The 12,262-nt window shown below is 48.1% G+C and overlaps 1 protein-coding gene across 1 annotated transcript; it reads right to left on the bottom strand.

Annotated features, from left to right (window-relative positions):
• Positions 1–8,192: 8,192 nt before the first annotated feature.
• LOC142766859 (neprilysin-1-like) lies at positions 8,193–10,616 on the bottom strand. The gene has a single exon (XM_075868075.1). The coding sequence runs from the start codon at positions 10,614–10,616 to the stop codon at positions 8,193–8,195; it is 2,424 nt and encodes an 807-aa protein (XP_075724190.1).
• Between the last annotated feature and the right edge of the window lie 1,646 nt (positions 10,617–12,262).

The following is a 12,262-nucleotide window of genomic DNA, read 5'->3' as shown; positions in this document are numbered from 1 at the left end:
GATCCTGTGCTCCAAGCCGCGTTCTTATCAGCGTTCCACTTTAGCAAAATCTGGGCAGTCTACTGGCGTCCCCCGCTGATATCGCTAAGATGGCTTCCATCAACGTGCATGAACGAAAGAAAATACACCAGCTTTTTCGGGGGCGATCGATCAATATGTAGATGCGTGCACATGAAATTTTCATTCGCTGCCGCTCGCGATGGCAAAAACACCTCTTCAAAATAGGTAGAATAGTTACCTAATTTCAAAATAAACTAGCCTGAAATGGCTAAGAGAGAGAGATGCGAGCCGCCGCAAGTCCTTCGGTTTGTTTTATGGCTGTATAAAAGGGCCATTTCGGCGTACACGAAACTCTCGGATTCAAACAGGTCAAGTCTCACTAGCCTTACGAATCAGTTGTGGTCTCTATACCATCACGCTTAAGCGAAAAAGAGAAGCAGGTTGGACTACTTTTATACGATGTCCCAACTGGCTTATTTATGTTTAGGTTTCTCATTCTTCCCGGATATGCAACGCTTCGTAGAACTAAAGCAAAGTGTTTTCTCAACCACAGAAAAAACTGAAGTGGTGTCGTGCTGCTCTCGTACCTACGGGTCCAACAACTGGTGTTTATACATCATTAAATAAGGTTAAGTTAAACAAAATACGCAAAATAGGTGCATACGAAAAAGGTGGTTGTCGAGAGAGAAGGAAACAACTATACTGTGACGGCCAGAGTCGAATAAGAATGTCATCAGTGAACATGATGGGAAGTGTTTATATACTGTAAACAAGGCCTTCTAAACATAATAAGAGCCGAAGATCCGCTTGTTGGCGCATCATAGTTTTCAGGGGCATTATGAAGCGAAAGGAAACATTCCTCAAGAACTATTCTACAAGCGTACTCAAGTGTTGCTTTCATGGGACGCTCGTTAATAAATATATCAAACCTTATCTCGCGTAGATTCACCAAACCAGCTTGTGTTTTTTCAATATTATTTTATTTGTCACCTCTTGGTACTGCTTCATAAAAGTCACTGAAAAAGAAATGTTTCAACAGGCACCCACAATGACGAGCCGCACTCTTACACAATCGAAATTGCACTCGGATTACAATGTTAACGTCCCTTGCGTCACTTTCGGCAAGCCGCACATTTATTGCGTCGTTTAAGATTTTCCCCAAATCTTCCACACCACTTTGTCACGCTAAAGTATGTCAAAAGCTTCGACATACATTCCAAACTATTGGTCGTAACAAAAGCACGAATAAAAGCATTTCGAAATGCCCGTACACACAATGCCCATCACTTTCTCCTTGAAGCTGCGCACCAGAAACATTCCATTAAGCACAACACGGACGTCGTTCACGCTTTTGCGTACGCATATGGCGTCACACCCGCTAGAACACGCGTGTTTGAAACAGGGAACAAGTTAGGGAGGGAGATCAACCCATCGTGGTCTATGAAGAAGGCAGGCCGTACAAATTGCATTCGGTCCGCACAACGACTCCTCTGACCGGACGGCGACGGAATTCGATCCGGCGCCGCTGTCAACCGTCCCCCTCTCACTTCCCTTCTTGTTCTCGGCATTGCACATAAAAAAGTATTAGTAATAAATAAACGGGGGTGAGAGAGAACAATGGAAGAACGACGTGGCGCCGTCTCCGCCTGACGCGTGGATGGGGAGCGCCGTCCCAATAGGGAAGTGCGGGACCGGCCGGCGCCTTCGCCGCAGCATGGGGAAGTGTTGTGCGCCTTCTGGTGACCCGGCGCCGTAACGGGGGCGATCGGTGGTCGTTGAGAGAACGGCGCGAATCCGCAGCGCAGCGCCTGCTACATAGCGTGCTGTAGTGCGTGCACTCCTATAAACCCGACCACGCACGTCCGTAATAATGGGCGTATCCACGCCCCACGAGTGCCCGTGCGAACAGCTCGAACAAAGCGGTCGTTAGCGTGTCCACGCGTGGTCGTATGGGCGGTTCCCGAAAGGAAGGAGCAACACGGCTCCGCGGCAACTTGTCCCAATTAAGGACTCAAACGCCCAGCCACTCTGTGCTACCTGTTTCTCCACCGCATTTTTCTTCTACTTTTTGTCTTCTTTATGAAAGTAAACCAGCGCTCATTTAGTTTAACGAGGACTCGGAAGGAAATAGCAACGATGGTCGCTGTCCTGCCACGCATAGGCGTGCTTATGAGAGGCGAGGGGAACTTTCATAGCAATCTAAAGGAGAAGGAGACGTGGCACTTCCGCACCATACCTTCCGGACCTTCGACGTCATTTTTTAATGCACCGCATTATAGCTACGCACCTTCATTACAGCAAAGCTTTATATATCTACCCCGCAACAATTTCGTCTCCATGAGCAAAAAAGAGAAAAATTCGCTCAACGCACAGATTCGAGCATTTTCCAGACGAAGGGCAGACAGACGAGGACGAGAGGCTGATAGAGGTCGACGACGCGGATGACCCAAACCGATGCGTCATGTCTACGAACGCATCACGTCAGAGGTTTGTGTACGATGAAACATGCATGGCACGCCATTGCTCCCTGTGAAGGTCAGACGCCAATCTGATTGGCGTCGGACCTTCACCGGGATTCTGATTAGGAAGAGCGTTCAAGCGACGTCGCAATGGCTAATCTTTCTGGGTGTCATTTACGGCTTCGATGTTCAACCACCTTCGGGCGTGGATTGGAGCCATAATTCATTTACTATAATGCCCACCAATTGAAATCGTGATGTTGCATTCGAGGAACAGTTTACTTCCCACATTTGGCCCCGGAAAGCTGGAGACAAATGGCAGGTCACTGCGAGAATTTAATCAATTTCCTTTGATTTTCGCGTACATTGAAGGGTATGTTTTCTTCGGATACTGCCATTAGGGGGGGAGGGGGTCGCTGGACAAGGTTTTGCAAGAAAGATTAACACCAGTTTACTTTCATAAAGAAGAAAAATCACAGCATAAGCACGGAGTGAATGATGATGAGTGGGGCGAAGAGTCAGTCCGTCCCTCCATGCATCTGTGCTTCTGTACGTCCGTCCGTGCGCCCGTCTGTCCATCCGTGCTTCCATCCGTGCGTCCATACGTCCACGCTTCTGTCCATGTGTTCATTCGTCCGTGCGTCCGGATAGACAGATGCACGGACGTGTGGATAAACTGACGAATGCACTGACGGACGCACGGACAGACGGACAGACAGATGGCCTCGCGAACGGAAGCATAGACGGACGGACGCATGGATGAACGGAAGCCCGGATGGTCAGATGGATGGGCAGACGGACAAAAGCACAGACGGAGAGAAGCACGGACGCACGCCCACACAGACGGACGGACGGAAGCACGGATGGATGGAAGCAGTCGGCCCCAGTGCTGAATATGTAACGCCTCTGTTTATACTGCACATAAATGTTGCCTTAAATCACTGTCACCTTGTCCGCTCCGTCTATCAGCTCTGCGCAGATGCAGCCGCGATCATTACCCAACAGCACCCAACTAGCGTCCCTCTATCTATATAGCTCAGTGGGGGCGCTAGAATATTATGCTGAAACAAAGGAACGTCAGAGATGCTATCAGCAACAAAATCAAGCTGGACTGTCCATCTTCGATCGGATTTCTCTATCTGAAAATGGACTGATATTATCGCAACTTTGTAGCAAATCTCGGTTCATGGCTTCAATAAAAAACCGGCTGCGTGGAATGCGCAGCACACTCACAGTGAAAGCTTGAAAGAGCGGCCTTTGAGAGATTTCTTTAAATATTTTTTGGCTTACTGCTACAAGCGCACTTGCAGATTACCCGCTATCCCATAAATCTTCATAATTTTTGCGTTGTATGGAGGTATTCACTATGCCATTCTTTGTGATTCTTCGAACAAGCGTGGTACCCACAATACACTTTCAAGAATTTTTTTTTAATTTTTTTATGCTGTGGCTGATGACGAAGAATTATGTCTGATTTTTTTAATCTAACATTTTTTTATGACCTTTCAAATTTTCAACTACTCATTTTTGGCCATGCAATCGCCCAGAGCGAGTATGTGTCATTGTTTTGAAGAAAAAAAAACAAACGAAACCTTTGTTAAAGGGTTGGAGTATTCGAAAACCCACTCGTAACGCAATTCACATTGCGTAACGCCTGGTTGTTGCTTTGCTGTTCTAAAACACTTTATTGCTCATATTACCGCGATTTCTTTCCCGACATTAAGCTTGCCTGTGGCCAATTCGCAACGCCGTTTCAATAATCACCGACGTAACTCCGTGGTATTGTGCAGGTCTGGCACACACGGGATCCGGGTTCGAATCCCTTTGTGTCCTTGTTGACTTTTATTTACCAAGGTTTTTTTTTTCCTTACGATAGTGGTAACGAACACAACCTTCGGTGGCGGCGGACAACTACAGCGCATGCGTCCCGTGTGGTGATCTCATAACAGCTTCGACGTTTATTGTTCTTGCCGAGTTGTTGGCTTGTTAAATGCAGCACGCCCCTTTCTGTAACATAAATGTTTGAGGCTGATTTTGCACGCCCTCCCCCTTCTGTGCGCACGCCTATGCTCAGCAATACATCGCAGACCATTGGTTTAGTTTTCTACGTTATGACAGGGCCGCCTAGCCATATGTGCGATTAAGGAGAGAACGCAGGGATAAAACGTGTACAGATGGAACACTTCACTTCCGCTTAAGTACGCTTTGGCAGGTATCCGCTACAACGAAACTTCATATAAGCGTAGAAAGCTAACCTCAGTCCCACCGCGGTGGTCTAGTGGCTACGGTACTCGGATGCTGACCCGCGTGTCACGGGATCGAACCCCGGCTGTGGCGGTTGCATTTTCGATGGAGGCGAAAATGCTTGAGGCCCACGCGCTCAGAATTGGGTGCAGGTTAAAGAACCCCAGGCGGTCGAAATTTCCGGAGCCCCCCACTACGGTGCCTCTCATAATCATATTATGGTTTTCGGACGTTAAACCCCATATATCAATCACCAATTAGAAAGCTAACCTTAGATAAAGAATCCCCCTTAAAAATATGCAGTCGTTGCTTTCGCAAGTGACCATCCTCAATGCACAACAGCCTTCCATATTTGGTAAATACAGCTTTTTTTTTTTTTTTACAAATTTCGTTCCCTGAAAACTTCTCTGCAGTCTATTCGGTCTATACACGTCAAACGGTCCCGCCAGAAGAGCACATGTTATTCCTGCACGGGTTTGGGTTGTGTCTCGCGTGGTGACGTAACAGACCGAAGCGACGTAACGAAGTAGATCTTCGTTTTACGCGACCAAGAGATTGAATTGGCAAAAGTGGGGCGACATAAGAGGCTTTCATAAGTTTTCCAACGCCTACATTAGTGTATACTCGTTGCGAGAAGCCTAAGACGTCTCGTTTGTTTTTCAAACAATTCTTTTTTTTTTCGCCCATTTGAGACATAAACCTTTCCATTTCTTCGCCTTGTCCTTTGCAGCCTAGAAAATACAGCTTAGATAAAAGGCCTTTGATTTTGACTTTCGATAGTCCAAGTGTGGGCATAAAATAGGACACGATTAGTTCCTGCCGTCTGACAACCGTCACAAGAGGAATATTTCGATTGGTAACAAACCCACTTCCATTAGAAAGAAGAACGAGAACCTGACCAAAGTGGAATCGGTTCCTGTTACAGAGGTGAAATATGAAAAAAAAAGAAAAACCCTGAGATATAAGCACACTGTTCTACCTATACAAGAGCTTTGACCTGTCAGACGCATGTCGGGCGCAACGAGATGCATACTATAAAGCAAATATGCCAGTCGTTGCTTGTCACGAGAGAACGGGAACACGCGTTTGCACGTTAGCAAACGTATACGTAGAAGAAACCTTATTCGAGTGTCTACATTAAGCTTAACAGCCCAAATACAATAGCCAGCAATGACCCGGGTCGGGTCGTCGTTTTTAATTCATAACACACCGAGCATGACATGTGGGTCGGGTCGCCATACGAGGTCGCGACTTCGATCGAGTCGAGGAGAAAAGTGACAGAAGAAGAGCGCGGTCTGAAAAGGTAGTGGTGCGCATATGCCGATATATATAGTTTCACCGGGGCCGTCCGTCATCGGCACACTCTCTCTTTTTCTCTCTTTATTCATCCGATGACGTCGCGAGAGAGCCCGTTAAAACAAGACCTTCGTTTTGAAACGGAACAGCTCACGGATAATTCTCAACGGTGACGATCGTTTACATGCGGGCACGGCCAGTGTTTGCGGAAGTGAGGTCTCTATGCGTGCACGTACGCTGCCAATCAAATATGAATGAGCGAGGTAAGAGTGATATAAGGGTGTGTGAAGTATGTGGAATCGATTCGTGAGAATTAAGGCGTGTACGAGCGGACAGCATACCTGGACAGCATACCTGTCCGTGCAAATGGCATGGCGTAAACCTGCGGGAAAAGACGTCATTGTTCGAGCTAGAAATGCGCAAACAACAGCTACACGAGTGTCACCCAAAGCGTGAAGCCACGGCTGAAGCAGCGACAGTGATAGGCCGTATTGAAGGGAGGGATTTGCGGAGTGGTCCGTGAAGCTAAAATAACAGGACAAAAACATAGAAATTACTAAAGTAGGCATAATATGGAGATAAAGATATTGATAACAAATGAAGGCTGAGGTAGTATATCATCAGTATCGGATAAAAAGTGGTCCAGTGTCCCATTAAGCAACTGGTACAGTATAGAATAATTGTTTACATGAACCGGCCTGATGCTAAGGAAGGGTGCATAGCAGCTGTTGCAGTTTTGCGTTAGGTCAGTAATCTAAGGCATTTACACCGACAAACTCGTATGTACAAAAAGTAGCAAAAGGTGGGTGTGGCTTGCGCTGTGACCAACACAGTCCACTTGTTCCACAGGAACTCCGCATATAAATTTCACGTCATTCGAAGATTATATTTTTCCTAATGTGTTAATTTGCATTTTTTTGTCAGCTCTGTTTTTTTAGTTCGCTGGTCGGCTCGTTGGCTCATCAGTTCAAATCCGTGGCAAGAAACAGTCGTCTTATCTAGGCAACATAATTACGTGTATACATTTAGCATTGTAGTAAGTAAACTAATTATGCATGGATAATTAGACAATCCCTTCCAGGAGGGTTTTAAGTCTCCTCTTTTGAAGATTGTTGCGATATTCAGACTTTGTGCGCACTTTCGAATGCGATTTCAATCTTGCTGATTTGCGCGCTCATCTGTACAGCACATGTGAAACGCTATAAATATTCAGCTAGTTGCAGGAATATGGCATAGGAAAGCGGATTATCGATGCCTAGCGCCGGCACAAGCATTTAGTTCTTTCGTAATTCCTCGCTTATGAAACCTACAAATACCATCAACAAGGATCACCATCTTTGATTCAAGGTATGTAATGGGCCACTTTATATAACAGACCATTAAAAGTAGCATCTGAGGTCTCTCTGTATAGCTCATTTAATTCGTTATTTTCCCCAAAATTAGATTCTTGGGTCCTACGTGTAAAACCCACACGATTATGAGTTGAGAGCGAATTATAAGCAAATGCATATTTTGTTCCTTGCGTTCCTATCATGCCACTCTGATATATAAGCATGAAATAAGAATTAAAGAGAGCTTTAAGAGTTGTGTTCTTGGGCCTATAAATGCCTATTTTTGGCGATCGCGCATATAAGCCCTTAAGTTCCTATAATTAACTATTTTTGAAATCGGCGCCTATATGAGCACTATTAATAAAGCTCAAACTTCGTTTTTAAGAGTGGTTTCAGGCCATTATACGATACAGGGCGACATTGACCTATGTTGAACACTTAATTATGTTTAGCTGTACTCAATATGCCCCACATGCCCACACAGGCATACTCTGGCGTGTTTTGTGAGGCTTTCGCTGCCCTATGCATCAGTAAGCCGAGCTTATCGGAAATATAGAACACAGCTAGATTAGGTACAAAAAATATTCGATGACTTATGACGAACGAACAGTTGAGCATATAGAGGACACATTCCCTACGTCATGAAAGTAACGTTGATGAAGTGTGTAACTCACGGCGTCGTCGTTTGAGTGGAATATGCGAAATCTTAATGTTTGGAACCAAAACATACACGTACTACATAAAGATACAAACTATATAGAAGTGAATAGACGCGCAGTAAGGTCCGTATGACCACGTAGAAATGATCCCACGAATCGAAACTTCCATCGACTTTGTTGCTGGTGCCCAAAGTCAACATTCTTCAGATGGGAAGGACGCACTTCTGCGCTGGGTTCATGAACGATTCGAGCTTGCAGCCGAAAGCCATCGCAAACTCTGGCGTATTGCGAAGAGCTCCATTGACACGATACCAAGCGGGACTGTCGGGACCGCGGGCGGCGTTCTCTTTCGAGAACCTGCGGTTGCTGTTGTCGCAGAAGTTGGCCGCATAGTATAGGAAAAACAGCTGGCTGGCGTTCCAGCGTTCGAGCAGCTTGAGTCGGTAATCTGGTGAAACACGACCGGCGTACAGCAGGAACGCGTCCATAGCGGGTCGCACCGACAACAGATCCCACAAATTTGACCATGAAGTCCTCGAGACGTCAAGCTGCTCATTCTTTCCCACTCCAGACAGCGAACTGTAATGGTGTTCAAGGCAGAGTCGCAAGTCGGAGAAGTATTGTACCAGGCTACGAGCCGCGTTGCGTTCTGCACTTGTGGCGCTGAACTCAAGATTAAAGACCCAGTGGTAGATGGCACGAAACATAGGCCGGTAAACTCGGGGCGCGGCTCTGGCCATCTGGAGGGGCCGCAGCGCAGCATCGTCCTTGAGGGCAAAGTCGAATACCGGCAACGGTATTTCCAGTCGATCGTAAGGTGGCCTGATGTGAGCCTCGGCGCTCAGAAATCCACCCGTCCAGCCTTGGAAAGAGGCGCGAGAGGTCATGTGTGCCATGAGCCGCTTTTCGAACGACTTTCGGATCCAGGTATAGAAAAACTGAGCCGTCGAGGTGCGCGCGTTGTTCAGGTAGATGCCGTCAAGAAACGCGGCCAGCGTGCTCACGTTTTCGTTTAGGATACGTGGCCCCAAAGGTTCCCACAAAACGCCATTCAGCTTCTCCAAGAGATTCGCCTTCAGACCACTGCCATAACGAGCGAGCCGCACAAGCACGTGCTCAATGAGAACGAGTCGCAGCGTAGAAGTCATGTCTTCGACAACGTCGTCGCCATCGCCTCTGGCCAATTGCGCCCGGGAAAAGTTGCGCGTTGCGTGCAAAGGAAGATTCGGTTCGAATCGGTTCAGCAAGCAGAGGCAGTAGTGCGCAGGTGTGAGCGCGTGCGCGTACTGCGGATGTCGAGCGCAGCTAACTGAAGCGACCTGGTCCCGCAACTTGGTACTACCAAGAAGCGGTGATAGTGCCATGGTGATGCGGAAGAGCAAGTAACCCAGAAGGTCTCGGGAAGAGCGCATCAATTCGTCGTCCTGGGTCAGTCTCAGCACATGCTCGGGTGACGCCAGCTTGACATAGGTTCGAGCAGTTATAGGTCTAATCCCTTTGCCAAATACGCTGTGCAGGAAGCTGGCCCACTCGAAGTTCCTCAGCGCGGGCAGGTCGCGCACCCGGACCGTACTGCCATTGGCAAGTACGGCAGCATCCAGCTGCGGTTGCAGCAGCGTTCGATAGAGCCGTTCTTCGAATCGCAGAGGATCCACCTCTGTTTGGTTCTGGAAGAAGGCCAGCAGGGGCGCGAACCCAGCCCGTACAACTTCGTACTCTTCTTTCTCAAGCGGCGCTTTCAGCAGCACAGTAGACGGTTCTTCAAGGCCCACGAATCGTTTGTTCTCGTGCGATATGTCCTTGACGACGAACGGTCTGAAGAGCGCGTCAACGCCTAGCTGCCGGAAGGCGAGGCCGAACTTGCGCGACACCTCGGCTGCCGACGGCCGCCGGCGCGACGACGTCCACTGCGGGCGCATCATCCACGGTCGCAGGTGAGTCGCGTCAAGGAACATGGCAATAAGGTTGTCAAACAGCAATGGTTCGGGATCCACGCAGTGGTCGACAAGAAAACGTAGCTGCGGAAAAGCGCGGCTAACGTTCTCCCGCAACGCCGAGGCCAACAGCTCTGCGTATCCTTCGACCATGGCGGTGTCTACGGACAGGCGCTCTGCGCCCGGAGTCAAGGGGTGCGACTGCACCCACTTGTCGCACACGTACGCGTAGAAGTCATCGCAGGGGTTTCGGCTGAAGTCGATCTGGTACAGCAACATTCGGGCCTGCTCTACGCACGCCGTCGAGTCGCAGGGCTTGATCTCGTGAAACTTGGCCCCATGAAATCGTTTGTCGTACGATGCCGCGGACGACGCTTCGTCACCGAGTGGAGGGGCTTTGGCGCTGCCGAGAGACACCGACGGCGGCTTTGACACAGGCGGCGGTGTTCGACCGAACGTGCTGCGGACGTCGATGCCAGGCAAGAGCAGCGTGGCCATGACGAAGGCGGTGATGACGACGGCAACAAGCAGGAGCGTTGTGGTCGCAACGGTGAGTACCCAGAGGAGGGCAGCCCAGACGCTGCGTCGGGGCTGCACAACGCTGCCTTGCTGTATTGCCAAACTATTCAGTGCTTCGGTACTGTGCCTGTTCTGCTGTTTCACTGTGCTGCTACTACTGCTGCCGTCGACCATCGCGACGGTTCCCGAGCAGGGCGGGCACGCGCATTGCGCGCACTAATGCAAAATAAGCACGAGCGGGTGATTCCCGTCTTCTTCGCCTCATAGCTATTTTATTGTTAGCCACTTTAGTTTAGTTCCGTTCATTTGGGAGGTCGTGCGTTAACCAATTCAGACCCAGTCGCCCAGACTAGGGTTGTGGAGTGGGCCACACAGGTCACCGTCAACCTTGGGCTAATGGCCATCTAACACGGAATCCTCCGCAGTTGCCTTCTGACGAAATAAAGTTTTACCATCTACCCGTGGGTGGGCAAGAGTGGCTCCTTAAAAGGACATTGAAGTGAAACAATCAATCGGTTTCGAATCATAAAGTATACTCTGAGAACTCTAATGTCGTCAGTTTCACTATCATAGCTTTCATAATAATGAAGAAAATCAAGGCCCGAGTCTTGATAAATTTCGCGCCAAAATCTCTACGCGTGACATCACCAATTTCGACGTGCATTTGTCGTATTTCGGTGACACCGGCCCAACAAAATTTTCTGGAATATGGTGTGTTAAATCTTTGGCCCACTCGGAGAAAGAGAAAGACTTTGCAGGATCCTGCGTGCAGGTAGTTTCCAGCCACGCAGGGCCAATGTACTTTGTGTGTGCCACTTAGAAACTACATAGGCTCGAGTAGACACCGTCAAAATCTATTACGTCACGGTGACTGCTGCGGAATCTTCCAAGGTGGCGTTGCCACCCGCATTTTTACTTTGCGCGTTTTCTAACTTGCCAAGCGTCTTCTCGCACCAAACCAGGTGTTTTGGTACCGTGAAAGAGTAATTCACTAATACAAGAAAAATATTATTTTTCCTCACTTTAGTGGAGCCATGCAACAATTTTCGCACTTAAAAAATGTTCTCGACGTGTATGTAGCCAAAGCTTTTGTAAACAAATGAGGCAAATATTATTACTGCCCTCCATGCGGCAGAAAATTCATAAGTTTCAAACACAAAGATCAAGATTTACTTGTTGAATCAAGCGCTTATAATCCTGGGTTTCATCCTTATATACGCGCGTGTGTGTGTGTGTTTGTGTGTGTTGGTCATTAGGAAGCTATGCAATTTGTCATGCCATAATAATGCAGTCTGTATGATCCACCTGCCTCTTGGCCAATCCCCCAGAGTGGGTAAGTGCCAATTTACCAAGGATCATCATCATGATCGTATTCAACTTACAAGCTAAAGAATTACAGAAGGGCAGGAAAGTTGTGCACAAGCTTTCGAATAAACGAGGGAGACGCTGCTAATGAAATTAAATCCGAATGGTAATTAAAGTGTGGTAAATCGGGCGCGATTCCCGACATTTTCTAACGGCTCTCTGGGCTGAGAGGCGCCTACATAGGGGGACAAAAATGAAAATGAAAAAAAGGTGAGAACAAAAAGAGAGCTTTTAAAGACTTCCACACACACGTACCACCATACACTTGTAATCTGTTACGTCTGTACAGCCGCTTGTGACTGTAGACGATTTATTAAAGGACAGGAAACGTGAACAAGTTCAAAAGCGTAGCCCAGGCGTTGGAGTCACTCCTGGCCAGCGTTCGACGCCAGGCTCGCGCTCGTGCCACAGCGCCAGTGCCCCGCGCGCACTTCGTTAATGTCGTCTTCTAAGGC

Source organism: Rhipicephalus microplus, chromosome 1, assembly GCF_043290135.1.
Source record: "Rhipicephalus microplus isolate Deutch F79 chromosome 1, USDA_Rmic, whole genome shotgun sequence".
NCBI classification, from domain to species: domain Eukaryota; kingdom Metazoa; phylum Arthropoda; class Arachnida; order Ixodida; family Ixodidae; genus Rhipicephalus; species Rhipicephalus microplus.
Note: the sequence above shows the minus strand (reverse complement) of the source record. Positions and strands in the feature narration are given on the sequence as shown.

Bases quoted from the DNA above. Each gene is read 5' to 3' on its own strand.
- LOC142766859 (XM_075868075.1), bottom strand. From the start codon at position 10,616: ATGGTCGACGGCAGCAGTAGTAGCAGCACAGTGAAACAGCAGAACAGG.